Here is a 17551-nt window from a genome sequence, read left to right as displayed (position 1 = left end):
TATTTATTTAATATATTTAATAAATATTATTATTTAATATATTATTACATGTTTTCAAAAATTAAACCACCAAACGCAGTTTCAGTTTTTTTTAAAACTGAAATCAATCTCTAAATAAAACTACCAAACGCATTTTTAAAAATAATTCAAAAATGAAACTAAAAACGTTTTCATTTTCATTTTCGTACAGAAAATAAAAACGTTTTGAAACCAATTCCAAACGCACCCTAAGTTTCACGGTTTATTTATATAAGAAAAGGGTTTTTATTCTTTTTTTTAGGATAAAAGGGTATTTATTCTTGGTGCCAAGATGTGTGAGAAATGTTTCTGTTGTAAAGCTTTCCAATAATGTTATGTTCCATTGCAGCTACATATTTATATATACATTTTTTCCCTTAATGTATTGTAGGGAAAAACACACCTCTAAAAATAAAATGAAACAAAGATAACAGAAAAATAGAGAAAATAAATATTTAGGTGGTTCGAAAATTTTTTTTACGTATATGGAAGAGGAAGAAAAACTTCACTAACACTTTTAAAGTTACACACTCAACAAACTTTCTCTCTTTCTCTCTCTACTCAAAACCCCTTACACCCTTTGTTTATCACTCTCCTTACTTTTATCTCTTTCTCTCAAAAGAATGCACTCTTTCTTTACATTTTTCTCTTAGGACACAAAGCCTTACCCAAAGCACTTAATTATACTCCAAATAATTCTTGCCCAAAAATAGAAAACAGTAACTTACTAAAAAACATGAAATAGTAATTTTTTCAAAACTAATTTGAAGCACTTATCTAACAATCTCCACCTTGAATCAAATTCTCTCAACTCAAACATATGGGTATCCAATCTCGAAACCCGTCATCACACCGACAATGCAAACTTCAACAAGAATAAACATGTATCAAGTTCATACTCTCATCAAACTTGACACAAAAAATTGTCTTCTTTTTCTTCAAAGTATCTTCACTGCTATAAGTCTTCACTGTCTTGTCTTTATCATCTTCAACTGTTATCATCTTGTTGCACTCTTTTACTCCTGTAACTTCTTTCACAACACAAGAAGATTCTTTGTGGCTTGGCTTCACCTTCATAGCTCTACCTACAATTGTAGTCTCAATTTTTCACTTTTTCACCCTTCTTGACTTGCATAAAACTACCCTTCGCATAGTTCTTATAACCCAAAGTGTCCAAAACTCCTAAAGAAATCAAACTTCTCCTTAGTTGAGGAACATGCTAACATGTGTTAATGTCCTCACAACTCCATTAAATATCTTCACCTTTACAGTACCTATTTCAATAGCTTTAGCATTAGAATCATTAGCCATCAACAAAGTATTAGCATCACTGGACTTATAAGAATCAAGCCACTCTTTTTATGGACACATATGAAACGAGCATCCAAAATCTAAGATCCAAGAGTTAGAAATATTTTCATTAGTAATAACAGAATAAACATCATCTTCATTATCATACTTGTCGCCAACAATATTTGTAGAATCTGAAGTCTCATGGGTTTCTTGCTTTCTCTTTTCTTCAAGGTGTTTTGTCAGTTCTTCACAGTTTCTCCTAGAATGCTCCTTCTTATGACAATAGTAGCACTCAATATTCTTCCTTAGTTGGGATTAGGAACGATCATCTCTCTTGACATAACATATCCCTCGTGACTTACTCCTACCCTTATTTGAATCTGACTTAGCCACTAAACCTTGTTTAGTATGAGACGTACTACTTGGCTTCTTCATATTTGCAGTCTCTAACAGAGCAATCGACATCTCATCCACAGTCAATGTCGTCTTTTTAACTAACAGTGTAGTCACCAAAGTCTCATATGATTTGGGTAGGAAAGCTAACAAAATTACTGCTTTATCTTCATCATCAATTTTGACCTCTACACTTAACAATTGAGTTTTATTCACTTATTAAAATTATTTATATGATCCCTAACATCACTTTTCTCATCCATCTTCAACTCGTACAATTGTTTCTTCAAATATAATCTATTTATTAGGGATTTCGACCTATAAACTTTTTCTAATTTTTTTCATAACTTAAAAGGAGATGTCACATTCATAATACTATATTTCAGTTCATGAGCCAAACTTAAACAAATAGTGTTTACCGCTTTTACTTCTAAGTCTTCCCAATCTTCATCTTTCATATTTTTTGGCTTTTTTTTTTCTTACAACGCTTTTAGGAATCCCCACTGAATCATAACATCTTTGATCGTACTATGCCAGATGCTAAAATTACTCTTTTCATTAAACTACTCAATATGCTCAAACTTTATCCCGAACATCGTCGTGACTTTTTTTTAATCTTTACTACAACTCTGATACCAATTGTTGGGGAAAAACCACACCTATACACCCACGTAACAGAAAAATAAACTAAAATAACAAGAACAGAAAAATAGATAAGACAAAGATTTAGGTGGTTTGAAAAAATTTCCTACGTCCACAGAAGATGGAGAAAAACTTCACTAACAGTTTCAGAATTACATACTTAACAAACTTTTTCTCTTTCTCTGTCTACCAAAAACTCCTTACACATTTTACCCATCTCTCTCCTCACTTTTCTCTCTTTCTCTCAAAAGGAGACACATTTTTCTCTTAGCACACAAAACACTTATTATAGACTCCTAATAACCCTGGCCTAAAAACATAAAACAATAACTTATCAAAAAAACATTAAATAATAGCTTTTTCAAAACCAATTTAACACATTTACCTAACAAAACTTTACTACTAGGACTTCATATTTATTTACACAATTAGTGGTGTCCACATTGGAGGAGATTCTCAGCAATTAAGCAAGAGGCATTTGTCCAATCGGAATCTGTTTGAGAACCAATTAGAGGAGCTCAAGGCATGCATAAATCAGCAAGATATGCCCTTTGATTTCTTTTATATTTTACTTAACTCTGTTTTTTCATGAATATGGATTTGGTTCTTGTTGTTGTTTGTTCCTTAGCAACTACAATTTGTTTTCCTTAGACATATGTTGGGGTTTTCCTTTTTTTTTTTTTTTTTCAAAGGGCTTTCTTTAGATTCGAAGAAAAATCACGAAGTTGACCATTTTTTTTTAATTGGATGTGGGAGATTGGAACTTTAGATCTCAACATTGGGGGGATTGTAGATTCACCAATAAATTATATCTACTGTAACTTGAAACGATCACGCCTTCAGAAATACAGATAGCATCCTCGCCATAAAAGTTTTTCGGATATTATTATTATTTTCTATATTACATAGATATTGATTTCTTACTTAGATATTGTTTGGTTTGTTTTTTTAATCAAAGAATAGTTATTCCATTCCGCTAATTGATGGAATGGCTTTTCCTAAACTGAATGAATGGGGAAAATGCACTTTCATTTCTCATCTCAATTCATCTTCCCTTAATTATCCTTTTCATATTAAAGCCTTCAAAATATTTAAATAAAATAGTAAGATAATTACTTTTTATTAAATAAATAGATATTCATTAAATAAATAATAAGTAATTAAATCATTATTTTACATAGATAATTAAATACATTTTTAGTAACTATTTATGTGAAATAAGATATATTAAAACAGTCAATAAATACATTTTATTTCATTGCAAATGAAACAAAGTAATTGTGTTTACTGGTTTCTCATTCTATTATACTTTTATCCTACCAATACGATACAATGCTAATCTTCATCAAGTTCCATCATATTTTTAATTGTGTAAATATAGACCGACATCTTATCTACTTCTTTGGCCCGACGATTGTTCTGCATGAGGATTCGGGTCGGGCTAGACTTGGCCTGGTCTTTTTGCCTGCTGGATCTTATAATTTAAAATTAGAAACCTGCTATAATTTATCATCTTTTCAAAAATATGTTGCTTACTTTAAAAGCATATTTAAAAGGGAGAAAGAGAGAAATAGGTCAAGACTTGAAATGAATTAAAATTAATAGGTCAATAATTTACATAAATTAATAAATAGGCCAAATTAATGTTTTTGTCCATAATTTATCTAGTTATGAACCATAACTTGACAAGTTATTGTTCATAATTCACGGTTTTTGTCCATAACTTAACAAGTTTGTCCATAATTTATCTGATTATGAACCATAACTTGACAAGTTATGGCCTATTAATTTCTATAACTAAAAATTGGCCTATATACTTTCTTAAGCTTTTTATATTAACATATTTTCTACTATTTTCGTAATTTTAAAATATGTTATTTAGTGCATTTTCTTTTTCTTATGGCTTTCTCATACATTTGGGCCTTAAGATTGAGTCCGTAAAAGAAAGAGAAAAGTAGATAATTTATAAGTCAATTATTTATGCTATTTTAAATAATTAAATGTTATTTTAACTTTTTATTTTTTTATTAATTAAATAATAATTATTTATTTTTAAATAAAATGACATAAATAATATTTTTAATCATCTCTCTCTCAAAAGAAAACTAGAGGAGAAAGCTCCAACTCTTTTACATGGGCCTAATTGGAGGTTCGTTCATGAATCTTTCATGTCCAGTGGGCTTGGAAGTTGGGTCATGGTTTTCTTAGAAATGTAATCGTTTGGTTCCTAGATTTATGCAATGATTCGAATTATTATTCGTGATTCGCTATAATATTTTTTTTTATAAAAAATACACGTAAATATAAAATAATTTTGAACCCATTAACCAAACGTCCACAAGAGGAAGAGAAAATTACAAATTTTGCCTTCTTAAATACCTCATTTATTAAAAGTATTCTTTTTAAAAAATTTTATCATTTAATTAATTCTAGTCTAGAAAATAAAAATATACTAAATCTCAAGATGTAGAAAGAAAATGAGCGGAGTATTTTTAAAAATTTTCCAATTAGGAAATCTACCAAAATAAAGTAAACTTTTTACGGTAAATTAACATATTTTAAAAATATTTGCTGTAAATTGCGCTGAATGGCAAAAAAAGAAACAAAAAAAAGGAGATGGAGCCATGCGACAGAACCTTCTCATGTGCAGCTTTGAAGAGGAATCAGCGACGATGAAGGAGAGCTCTTCCTGTTGCAAGGGGGCAGCAACTGGTAGAGTTCGATTAGCAGCTGGGCAAGCAGAGCACACTTTTTTTTGGTAAAAAAAAAAAAAAAAAAAAAAAAAAAAAAAAAAAAAAAAAGGTTTTCAATTTTGAAGGGGGGAAAAAAAAACAACAATTATACCAAACATGATCAGAATCCTTGTAGATTTCCATTCTCATGCCTCGGACTAGTGCATATAAAACACCCCCAAGAAATAAAAGAAATATATAATTGTTCCGTGTGAATCACCCAAACATATAAATTTTATACATAAACTTCAATTTGTTTAACACTCAAGTTTTTTACGCACATTATACAACACAATCATTGATCATTATTTAATAGTCAACAACGTCCCAAAATAGCGTGCGGCGCGCGCGCATATATATATATATATATATATATATATATGATCTGGATAATACTAACACTCACTGAAACAAATTAAAAAAAAAATCAAACACCACAAAAGCTTTTGAGGCAAAGCCTGGTTTTTGTATCCCTGTATTGAAGTGCAACATATTCAGGATGATTCAGTGGTTTATATCTCAAAGAGTGTTCCTCATCGATTAGCTCCTCTGGAACACAAATGATTCCTTTGTTGTAAGTAAGTAACAAGAGAGAGTATCTGACTTTGTTTTCTCTGAGTACGACACGATGCGTGCAGGGTTTTATTCTGTCGTTGCTCCATAACTGCAGGTGAAAGGGATTCAACCAAACGACAAGTAATTATATGATCCGTTCATGATTACTGTCTAATTAAGTTAGAAGCATATACAGTCAAATCTATCTTAATGAATAATTAAAGCATGATCAATTTAAGTGCGGTACTCTATGATTTGAAATTTGTTTTAATAATCTTTTTTTTTTTTTGGTTATTTTCCAAAAAACAAAATTTCCCTTAAAACACTTACAGGCAAATCAATGATGACAAAACAAATATAAACGTGTTAACCTATGGAGTTAAAGGTATTTCTAATGCAAGGTATACACGTTTTACCGTTATATGTATGCCTGTATAGGAGATTTCAACAGCAGGGCTTGAAAAAAATAACTACAGAAAGGTCTCTCTTTCGTGCGTTAAATCTCTATCAAAAACTTAATTTATGTTATAAATACTTTTATAGTGTGATTTTAATCAGATCTAATAGTCAAAATTTACACTAGGGCAAAAACCACCGCTACTCAAGAACCCTAAACTTTTAACCTAGCTAATAACGAATGTGGGTCCCACCTGCAAAGCATCGCTTGCCATTACTAAAAAGGATGAAGGCGAGCCATCAAAAACAATCCATTTGCCATCCTTTGTTTTGATCTCCAAACCATTCACATCGTTATCATGTATTATGGTGGTGAAGCTCAAGTCTTCATGCTCACCAATGGCTACGTAGGGTTGTTCTTTCTTTTGTAGGTGATGATGATCAGATTCTAACTTGTACCTAGTGAATTTGAGAACATATTCCATCGATTTAATGTGTGAATCACACTTGTACTTTTCAACACCATAGTAGTCGAATATCATTCTCGTCACCGTTTGATCCAGTCCCGTCATGAATTTCCCATATGAATTCACAATTTCACTGGTTAAAGAAAATATATACGTGCATGAAACAATTCAAATACCAATTAGTACCCACAAATATTACAAGAAAGAAAAAGGTGCATTCTGGAGTGAATGTATGAATCTGTTTCCTTAGGATTCTATAATTATTTTACTTTTTTTAATCAATTTATTATCTATTGATTCTTGCAAACTATGAAGGTATAAAATTCGGATTTCAAAATTTTATTGCAATTCATCCCTTTTTGTGGACAAAAAAAATGTAACAAAAGACAAAATACCCTTGAATATATAGTTTCTTAAAAATATTCTAAAAATTTAATAAAGCTAAAAAATCATAAACTAAACATAAAATTAATATATACATACATACGTGTGTGTGTGTGTGTGTGTATATATATATATATATATCTTGAATTTTATGTTTTCAAATGCTTAAAGAAAATTTCATAAATTTTCCTCAACAAAAAGAAAAACATTTTCTAGGAATAAATTCTGTTTAGTTATGAGCGACTTTGCCTTTTATCCTTGTTTTTTTTCATACAGTGCGCGAGGGTGAAATTAAAACAAGTTTTTTCAAATTTAAAAGATAACTTTATAGTTTCACAAAAAAAAAATATATATTTTAGAAAAACGTTAAAACTAGAAGATTAACATGTAATTATGATCTAAAAAACCTAGATAAATTATTTTCTCTGTCCTGAATTCATTAATTGTACACAATATGTTTGTATATGTATATACTTGAAGAGCCAAAGTCATTCACTTTACTTCAAATTTAAAACTTAAATAATAGAGGTTGTCTCACTCTCTTATTAACACTCACACAATTGAATAAAACAAACTATTAAGCTTATCAAAAATTGCAACTTTCATGCTCCTGTCAATAAAACATCAATATTTTATAGTTTTAATCATGCTTAGTCACAGACTCACAGGTAATAAAAAAGGCGATGACAATGCGATAATTTTGAGCAAAAGGAGGAAGTGTCACTTAAGATTATGACTTATGATTTTTTTTATATTTTAAAATTTTAAAGTTTCTTTTGTTTAAATTTATTATATTTTCCTTTATCAAATACTCATGTAACCCACATGTAACTAAAACCCTCAAAAAGTTAAAGTCTCAATGATAGAAATATAAAGATATAAATTATAAGCTTATGAGAAGTTTAGTGCCCTTTTGCGTCATAAGACACAAAGTGAGATAACCAACATTCTTTGCAGGTCAACTTTGAAATTAACCTTAATCTAAACACTGAAATTAACTTTTTAAACTATTGTATAGTAATTCTATACGCGACTCCTTAATAAGGTGTAGAGATTTGAATCCCATACCTAAGATTTTTTTCTTCTTTACAAAAAGAAAAAAAAAAGAGAAAAAAACAGAGAAAGATTTTCTGAATATATATGTTGGCATTTCTTTACCTAAATCGGTCGTTTCCGTTGGGCCAGAAGATCTTAGCAAAGTTGAGAGCTTCTTCTAGGCTTGTTGCATCATCAATCCCCACACTATCGATGGCGACATTATCCGAGTAGTGGCCTCGGAAAGGCTTCTCGGACATGTTTTTCTCTCTACTTTCTTTGGGGAAATCAAACAGATCGTCAAGTGCAGAAAAGATTCTGTTGTGAAGCTCCAAACAAACTTCCTCCGATAGTCTGGCAACAAAATAACTGTGCTCTTCGAGTGCGTCGCATACTTGTTTTCGCGCCGAGAGCCAAGAACTCGTGCCAGGCTTCAAGTCCTCTAGTTTGGAGAAAACAACAATTGGAATCTTCGCCTGTTTTGTGGTGTCCATACGTTCTTTGGTATTCTTAAACTTTTGTAGTTCAGTTTTGGAAATGGAGAACACAATAGATCAGACTAGTGTAAAGTGTTTGTACTCTTGCAATGCATAAAAAAAAAAAGGTTTTCGATCGAGTTTTATTTATAGAGAAGGAAACAAAAAAAGACATCACATGCAAAATAAAATTGTGATCCCACCGAAGGAAAATCAGGATTATCTCAGTCACATACTTCCAAGTTGATTAACTTGACATGAGATTTAAATCTGGGGATCAAGTTGGCCAACCAGTAACCACATCTTTGTTATCGATCTTATCCTTTTCAATAGTTATAAATTTCACAAATTATTGCCCACAAAATTTTTCATTTTTGAGTGTAATTATTGCCCACAAATTGGAGTGTACTGATTTTTTTTTAACCATACATTTCAAGCCCTTAATTTAACACTTTAAAGACATGTGGTTCCTAATTTGATACATTAAAAAATTGTTAGCTAGGAAGGAGGGCTCACACACAATTACTGAAATCACAATCTTTGGATTTTTCGTTCTTTTTGGTGAACCAATGGGTTTTCGGCCATCTTGCGCGCACGTAGGCGTGACAATTCCTATTACGTATCGTGTTCGTGTCGTATTTTGATCGTTTATTTTTAAATTTGTAGTCAAGCCGAACATTACCCATGACACGAAATTTTTTAAAAACCGCAACACGAACATGACACGACCACTTTACGAGTTGACACAACACGACACAAAAATGACCCGTGAACCTGAAATTGACACGAAACTTATATACTTTTCTTTAGTTTTTTACATATTAGAAATAACTTAAATTTTATAACACACTAAAATATAATAACATCCATCAAAATTAAGCAAATAATAGTATAAGATTTTGAGTATAACTATCATATATCACAATTTCATAATAAAATATAAAATATGTAATGAAAAATATATATTTTTTAGTTTTTAACGAGTTTCTTGTGGTGTTCGGGTTAGGCGGGTCTAACCCGAAATTGACTCGTGTTTTTCGTGTCAATTTCAAGTCGACCCAATTCTAACGTGAACTTCTTTTTTCTCCACCATAACCCGTAAAATTCACGTTGTTTTCGAATCGTGTTATCGTATCGTAACTCATATTGCCGGCCCTATGCGCACGATCGACTATTACTAAGGAGCCGTACATCGTGCCTTGATGCTTTAAGAAAGATCTTTGGATTTATCAGTTACTCGTGAAAAAAGTAAGATCTTGCAGAAAATGTTAAGCAGACTAAACAATACAGAAATTGCCGCTAAGAGTATCATACCCGGATACTAATAAGAGATAATTAGCATACCAGTGAACATTAACTAGGATACTAAGGTAGTTAACATGATATTGGAAATTCTGACCACGAAGTAGAGAAGGTAACAAGAAAAGACATCACATGCACAATAAAATTGTGATCCCACCGAAGGAAAATCAGGATTATCTCAGTCACATACATCCAATTGATTAACTTGACATGAGATTTAAATCTGGGGATCAAGTTGGCCAACCAGTAACCACATCTATAAGTTAATCATTTTGTTATCTTATCCTTTTCAATAGTTATAAATTTCACAAATTATTGCCCACAAAATTTTTCATTTTTGAGTGTAATTATTGCCCACAAATTGGAGTGTACTGATTTTTTTAACCATACATTTCAAGCCCTTAATTTAACACTTTAAAGACATGTGGTTCCTAATTTGATACATTAAAAAATTGTTAGCTAGGAAGGAGGGCTCACACACAATTAATGAAATCACAATCTTTGGATTTTTCTTTCTTTTTGGTGAACCAAATGGGTTTTCGGCCATCTTGCACGCATGTAGGCGTGACAATTCGTATCATGTATCGTGTTCATGTCGTGTTTTGATCATTTTTTCTTAAATTTACAGTCAACCCGAATATGACCCATGGCATGAAATTTTTTAAAAACCGCAACACGAACATGACAAGATCACTTTACGGGTTGACACATGAAAATGACCCGTAACACGAAATTGACCCAAAAATTATATACTTTTCTTTAGTTTTTTACATATTAGAAATAACTTAAAATTCATAACACACTAAAATATAATAACATCCATCAAAATTACGCAAATGTATAAAATTTTGAGTATAACTATTATGACATCACAAGTTCGTAATAAATCTAAAATATGTAATGAAATATATATATATTAGTTTTATACGAGTTTCGTGTCGTGTTCGGGTTAGGCGGGTCCAACCCGAAATTAATCAGTGTTTTTCACGTCAATTTTAAGTTGACTTAATTTTAATCAGAACTTTTTTTTCTCCATCTCAACCCGCGAAATTCGTGTCGTTTTCAAATTGTGTTGTTGTGTCGTGACTTATATTGCCGACCTTACGCGCACGATTGACTATTGCTAAGGAGCCGTACAACGTGCATGATGCTCTTAAAAAGATCTTTGGATTGATCAGTTACTCGTGAAAAAAGTAAGATCTTGCAGCAAATGTCAAGCAGACTAAATAATACTGAAATTGCCGCTAAGAGTATCATACCCGGAAACTAATAGAGATAATAGTGTACCATCGGTTGATGAACATACTGCTGGTAGTAAATGATTGTGCTACCAATGTTTTTCTCTGAAAGATTTTGAGGAAATGTGAATTTAGAAATTTATATGATAGCCAATGATTAAGCAAATAATAGTATAAGATTTTGAGTATAACTATCATATATCACAATTTCATAATAAAATCTAAAATATGTAATGAAAAATATATATTTTTTAGTTTTTTACGAGTTTCTTGTGGTGTTCGGGTTAGGCGGGTCTAACCCGAAATTGACTCGTGTTTTTCGTGTCAATTTCAAGTCGACTCAATTCTAACGCGAACCTATTTTTTCTCCACCATAACCCGTAAAATTCACGTTGTTTTCGAATCGTGTTATCGTGTTGTAACTCATATTGCCAGCCTTATGCGCACGATCGACTATTGCTAAGGAGCCGTACATCGTGCCTTGATGCTCTAAGAAAGATCTTTGGATTGATCAGTTACTCGTGAAAAAAGTAAGATCTTGCAGAAAAAGACATCACATGCACAATAAAATTGTGATCCCACCGAAGGAAAATCAGTATTATCTCAGTCACATACATCCAATTGATTAACTTGACATGAGATTTAAATCGGGGGATCAAGTTGGCCAACCTGTAACCACATCTATAAGTTAATCATATTGTTATCTTATCCTTTTCAATAGTTATATATTTCACAAATTATTGCCCACAAAATTTTTCATTTTTGAGTGTAATTATTGCCCACAAATTGGAGTGTACTGATTTTTTTAACCACACATTTGAAGCCCTTAACTTAACACTTTAAAAACATGGGGTTCCTAATTTGATACATTAAAAAATTGTTAGCTAGGAAGGAGGGCTCACACACAATTACTGAAATCACAATCTTTGGATTTTTCTTTCTTTTTGGTGAACCAAATGGATTTTCGGCCATCTTGCACGCATGTAGGCGTGACAATTCGTATCATGTATCGTGTTCGTGTCGTGTTTTGATCGTTTTTTCTTAAATTTACAGTCAACCCGAATATGACCCATGGCATGAAATTTTTTAAAAATCACAACACGAACATGACAAGACCACTTTACGGGCTGACACATAAAAATGACCCGTGACACGAAATTGACCCGAAAATTATATACTTTTATTTAGTTTTTTACATATTATAAATAACTTAAAATTCATAACACACTAAAATATAATAATATCCATCAAAATTAAGCAAATGTATAAAATTTTGAGTATAACTATTATGTTATCACAAGTTCTTAATAAATCTAAAATATGTAAGGAAATATATATATATATATATATATTAGTTTTATACGAGTTTTGTGTCGTGTTCGGGTTAAGCGGGTCTAACCCGAAATTAATCAGTGTTTTTCGTGTCAATTTTAGGTGGACCCAATTTTAATCAGAACTTTTTTTTTCTCCATCCTAACCCACGAAATTCGTGTCGTTTTCAAATTGTGTTGTTGTGTCGTGACTTATATTGCCGACCCTACGCGCACGATTGACTATTGCTAAGGAGCCGTACAACGTGCATGATGCTCTTAAAAAGATCTTTGGATTGATCAGTTACTCGTGAAAAAAGTAAGATCTTGCAGCAAATGTCAAGCAGACTAAGGGCTTGTTCTTTTGATGTTTTTGAGTTAGGTAACTTGAGTGTAGTGTGTAGATTTTGAGTTGAGTTTGAGTTATAACTTGAGTTGAAGTTGTAACTTGAGTTTGTGTTTGGTTGTGTACATTTGAGTTATGGTTTGAGATAAGAATCTTTTTTGAGTTTGTGTTTGAGTAAGTCAAAATTTGAATTTGTTTTTAGATAGTATTTTAATAAAAACTCAATGCTGATGAAAAATTTTAATAGGGTATATGGATCTAGTTTTATTTGTCTTTTCGTTGTCAACGCATAGAAAAAAAAATCATCTCAATCAGAATTAAAACGAAAAAATTATAGCATTTTTAAGAATAGAAAAAATACTGTTAATTAACTTGAGTTCGAGTTTCTAAACTCGAGTTGAAGGGGAAACTTGAACTCGAGTTTTAGTTCCAAACTCGAGTTTAAACTTAAAAGAACATGAACTCGAATAAAGTTGTAAATCGAGTTACATTTTTTTGAGTTTTTCACCCAAAAACTACCTCACCGAACAGACCTTAAATAATACTGAAATTGCCGCTAAGAGTATCATACCCGGAAACTAATAGGAGATAATAGTGTACCATCGGTTGATGAACATACTACTGGTAGTAAATGATTGTGCTACCAATGTTTTTCTCTGAAAAAAATATTTAAAACCCTAAAATGGAGCCTCTTTTATTTTTACCCATTGATATTAGCTTATATATTTCTATCTTTTAGCCCAAAACTAGTTAAGAGATAGAGTTTTTTAAAAAAAAAAGAGATGTTAGGTACTTAAGAAGGTAAAATATATAATTTTCTCAATAAAAAAGGAAAATCATTGAGGCTCATTTAATTCACACATTTAAACTTATTATTATGATTCTGTTGCAATATTTTTTTCACAAAAAAAATTGAATAAAAAAAGTTCCCGTCAACAGGTTCTCTTACAAAATTTGAATTCAAAATTTAAATCATTGATTTGAATCAAAATCATTGACAATTATTTATTGCTATATATTTAAAAACAACTTCTAATTTTCAAAATAATAATTGTCACAACTCAATATAAGAAAATTATACTAATCTTTCAACTGATTATGATGGCACATGAGGAATAAGTCCCTTATTTTTAAACTGAAGGACTATAGACAAGTCCATATAATATGTTAAAAATTATATTATATTTGTTATTTATTTACAGTAAAAAAACAATAATATTACAATTGTTGTTATTAAGCTTGACTAAAAAGTAATAAAAGAAGTTTGCTTGTTTGTTTGTTTGTTTTTTTTGAAAATTGAAATTCAAAAAATGCTTCTAAAAGCGTCCTAAGCAAGTTTTTCTAAAAGAGTATAAGAGAAGCTTAATAAGAAAGAGTACCGCGCAAGCCTCCCATTTGAAAAAAAAGAAAAAGCGGGCACGCGCACGCGCTCGTTAACAAGTGTAACACTCTGTTTGGCCAACTCTCAGAAAACAATTTCCCTCCAAATTCAAATCTTTGGTTTCCCTCCAAACCCTTTCTCTCTTTCCTTCTTTCAAACTTTGAATATTAAAAAGGAAGAAAACACAGACAAGAACACGATTCAACAACTATTTATTCCCATTTCGTCTCTCTTCTTCCCCATCTTCCTTCTCTCTCTCTCTCTCTCTCTCTCTCTCTCTGTTTGAGTTTTTGTCTGAAAGTCAGACAGAGCAGAAAGATTATTCATGGCTTCTTCTTCCTCCTTCAAGCCCTCCCCCACGTTGACCAACGAGCGCGTGGGATCTGTCCACGTCATCATGGGTCCCATGTTCGCCGGCAAGACCACCTCACTCCTCCGCCGCGTCAAGTCCGAAAGCAACAGCGGCAGGTTAGTACTAATTATTTTGTCTTCTTTTGGTGAAATTAGACCTCTGTTTGAGAATTTTAATGGTTTTTTTTTTTTTTAATTCTTGTTTCTTAGGAATGTGGTGATGATAAAATCTAGTAAGGATAATAGGTACGCCGTTGATTCAGTTGTGACGCACGACGGTGCGAAATTCCCGTGTTGGGTGCTTCCGGATCTGTCGTCTTTTAAGCAAAAATTTGGGGAAGAAGCTTATAACAAAGTAATTAATTTTTCTACTTCTGGGTTTGTTCCATTTTCATGTTAGCGTTCATCGCTTTGAATTTGATTATTATCTTTTGATGAATAAAAAATGGGTTGTCTGTTTTACAGTTGGATGTGATTGGTGTTGATGAAGCACAGTTCTTCGACGATCTCTATGATTTCTGCTGCAAAGCTGCAGACCACGATGGCAAAACGGTAATTCTGGCTGGTCTTGATGGCGATTACCTGAGGTACTATTCCGACATAAAAAAAAAATTGATAAAAAAATTGTTAAACATCATCATTATCCTTGTAGATTTTCAATTGATGAGAAATTACAAGTTGGAGAATTCTGTGGTATAATATGAATATTTGTTTTACCTGTTAGATAATTATAAAGTGTTAAACTTTTTATATTTTGTTTGATATATTCATGTTATCTTACAGTAAAACATCCTTATAATATCAATCGGGTATTATTTCATGTCTTATCATAAAATTTGTCTTCATGGAATAATTGGTGGCTTTTACGATCAACTTGTAAATATGTTTTTATTAAATTTGTAAAGGCGTGATTGGTTAAGTATTAGTAGGAATAAATGAAATTGTTTGTCATTAGTTGGTGTACTTGCAATTTTCTGTTTGATCTCACTGTTTCTATTGGTAGGAGGAGCTTTGGATCTGTGCTGGAAGTAATTCCTCTTGCTGATACCGTCACCAAGTTGACGGCTCGCTGCGAACTCTGCGGGAAAAGGGCCTTCTTTACTCTGAGGAAGACGGACGACAAGCAGACCGAGCTCATTGGTGGGGCTGATCTTTATATGCCGGTTTGTCGCCAGCACTATGTCAGTGGACAAGTTGCTATCGAAACTGCAAGGCATGTGCTCGAGTCCCATAAGATTAAGATTGGGGCGGCTTCAGTTGTTTAGTAACAATGTGGCTTTAATCACAAATATATAAGGGTATTTTGGGTGGGCTGACTATATGGCTAAAAATTAAAAATCAGTTGATTCTACTTGTATTGTATGCCAGCTGGAGTCTTTGGACTTTCAGTGGTTTTCTACCCTTTCTGTTTTGATGTAATTCTCCTTGTGTATATAATGAAGTTCGTTCTGATTTCTGAAAGCCATTTCCTTATGAGTATTTCTTTTGAGTTAATTTTAACACGAACTGCTCCTCTTGTGTTTGCATAGTGATTCAATCTCTCTCCTTAATTATTGTTAAGTTAGATTAGTGGTGTCAAGTGGGTTGAGCTGTCTATGGATGGCTTGGCCTAGCCCGTAATAGTGTCGGATTCGGCACGGCTTGGTACGGTATTGTTATGGGTCGTGCTAGTCTGGCACGTTTGATGGGTTGGGGTTGGGCTTCGGCTTCTCAGCCTACAGCTTAAGTTCGGCCTTAGCTTGTGAAGGCTTGCCGCCCGGTTTAAGCACAGTTCAGCCTAAGCTAGGATTTGGCCCGGTCCAGGCTTGTGAAAAACCTCTCTAGCTCTTTCTGATTGTGACCGTTGGGCCCTTTGTAGGCCCAACGGTCACCATATGAAAAAAAATTTCAAAAATTTTCTATAAATACCCTTTAATCTTACTTTAAATCCTACACAATAATTCACTCTCAACTTTAAATTTCACTCTCATTCTATCTCATTTTGTCTTTTTAATTTTGATTCTAAGCTTTTTTCTCGCAATCACGAGGACACGATTGGTTCATAGATTAGGATCATAAGATTAAAATCATTTTTAATTTACGTGTCTTTTTTATGAGAAAAAACACTATAGCAAATCATGAACCATGATTTGAATTAGGGTACGAATCCCCTTACCAAATGTCACCTCATTTTCTCGCTCTTTCATTTACAAAATTTAAGTTCATTTAATTTTTAGAAAATGCCCGCATCAAACTTTCTTGATTTCACTGCTCTTCCTGAGCTTAGTGATAAGCTATTTTTCGAGGATGAAATGATGCCTCCCATCCTCACCCCCACCGAACTAGAAAATGCTTTGGTTGATAATGCTTCAGTGCACAACGAGGAAGTTGGAGAACGCGCTAGGGGAAAAAGATTGCGAACTTCTCCTGCATGGCAGCATTTCACAGAGGAGCCCCGACTAAATCCAAAAACAGGTGAAATGAAAATACGTGCGGTATGTAAGTATTGTAAAAAATACTTTTCTAATAAAAAGAGTGGGGATACTGGTCATCTAGATAGACATTGAAAAGTATATCTATTGTTGCACCAAGGTTGAAGTGTGGAGTTCCGCTAACAAACACTATCACTCACATCACAAGGGTCACAAAATTTTACACACGATGCACAACGTGCTCGTGAGGCACTAGCTAAATTTCTAGCTAGTGCTGAATTACCTCTTTCTTTTGCAGATGATGCGTCGCTCGAGGAATTTATACAGATGGTATTCTGCCTGCAATTGAAATGGGTAAGTAGAAACACAACTCGTTCTGATTGCATGAAAGTGTTTTATGCAATGAGACAATCTCGTGTTGATAATTTTAGGACTTTTAATACTATTATATCTTATATTTCTAATATATGGGAAGAGTACAATAAAATTGGATATTTATGCGTCACAGCGCATTACGTTGATGATGAATGGGTTTTACAAAAAAGAATAATTGATTTTCGTTTATGTCAATATCCTCATAACACATAAGCTATGTTTGGTACAATAATGAAAATTTGTGGGTTTTATGGGATAGAAGATAAAGTTTTAACTATTAATTTTGATAATGCGTCAGCTAATACGACTGCAATTAACATGTTTAAACGTAGTTTGAAACTAGTATTTGTGGGAGAAATTTTTCATCAACAGTGTGCGTGTCACATAATCAATTTAGTATGTCAGGCAGGAATTGAACATATTTCAGTTAATCTAACAAATATTAA

At 32.3% G+C, this 17551-nt stretch overlaps 2 protein-coding genes across 3 annotated transcripts; one reads left to right on the top strand and one right to left on the bottom strand.

Moving 5' to 3' along the window:
- Positions 1–5427: 5427 nt before the first annotated feature.
- On the bottom strand, positions 5428–8530 carry LOC21402945 (2-oxoglutarate-dependent dioxygenase AOP3). 2 transcript variants are annotated; one of them, XM_024176332.1, is made up of 3 exons: positions 8039–8530; positions 6284–6488; positions 5428–5742 (listed from the first exon to the last, which is right to left on the bottom strand). In XM_024176332.1, exons 1-3 carry the CDS (start codon positions 8407–8409, stop codon positions 5506–5508), a joined length of 813 nt encoding a protein of 270 aa, XP_024032100.1. In that variant the 5' UTR covers positions 8410–8530; the 3' UTR covers positions 5428–5505. The 2 variants fall into 2 exon arrangements, with proteins under 2 accessions (XP_024032100.1, XP_024032099.1); XM_024176331.1 differs by having other exon boundaries at positions 6284–6629; positions 8039–8528.
- Positions 8531–14182: 5652 nt separating this feature from the next.
- LOC21402944 (thymidine kinase) lies at positions 14183–15778 on the top strand. Its single transcript, XM_024176330.1, has 4 exons — positions 14183–14436; positions 14530–14674; positions 14785–14906; positions 15323–15778. Exons 1-4 carry the CDS (start codon positions 14294–14296, stop codon positions 15582–15584), a joined length of 672 nt encoding a protein of 223 aa, XP_024032098.1. The 5' UTR covers positions 14183–14293; the 3' UTR covers positions 15585–15778.
- Positions 15779–17551: the final 1773 nt, after the last annotated feature.

This window comes from Morus notabilis, unplaced genomic scaffold (genome assembly GCF_000414095.1).
Source record: "Morus notabilis unplaced genomic scaffold, ASM41409v2 Scaffold24, whole genome shotgun sequence".
Taxonomy (NCBI): domain Eukaryota; kingdom Viridiplantae; phylum Streptophyta; class Magnoliopsida; order Rosales; family Moraceae; genus Morus; species Morus notabilis.
Note: the sequence above shows the minus strand (reverse complement) of the source record. Positions and strands in the feature narration are given on the sequence as shown.

Excerpts from the sequence above, each read along its gene's own strand:
- LOC21402945 (XM_024176331.1), bottom strand. The coding sequence starts at position 8,409 with ATGGACACCACAAAACAGGCGAAGATTCCAATTGTTGTTTTCTCCAAA. Across the intron at positions 6,630-8,038 it reads AACGGAAACGACCGATTTAG|TGAAATTGTGAATTCATATG; the intron begins GTAAAGAAATGC and ends TTCTTTAACCAG. Across the intron at positions 5,743-6,283 it reads TGGCAAGCGATGCTTTGCAG|TTATGGAGCAACGACAGAAT; the intron begins GTGGGACCCACA and ends TTTCACCTGCAG.
- LOC21402944 (XM_024176330.1), top strand. The coding sequence starts at position 14,294 with ATGGCTTCTTCTTCCTCCTTCAAGCCCTCCCCCACGTTGACCAACGAG. Across the intron at positions 14,675-14,784 it reads GGGAAGAAGCTTATAACAAA|TTGGATGTGATTGGTGTTGA; the intron begins GTAATTAATTTT and ends TCTGTTTTACAG. Across the intron at positions 14,907-15,322 it reads CTTGATGGCGATTACCTGAG|GAGGAGCTTTGGATCTGTGC; the intron begins GTACTATTCCGA and ends TTCTATTGGTAG.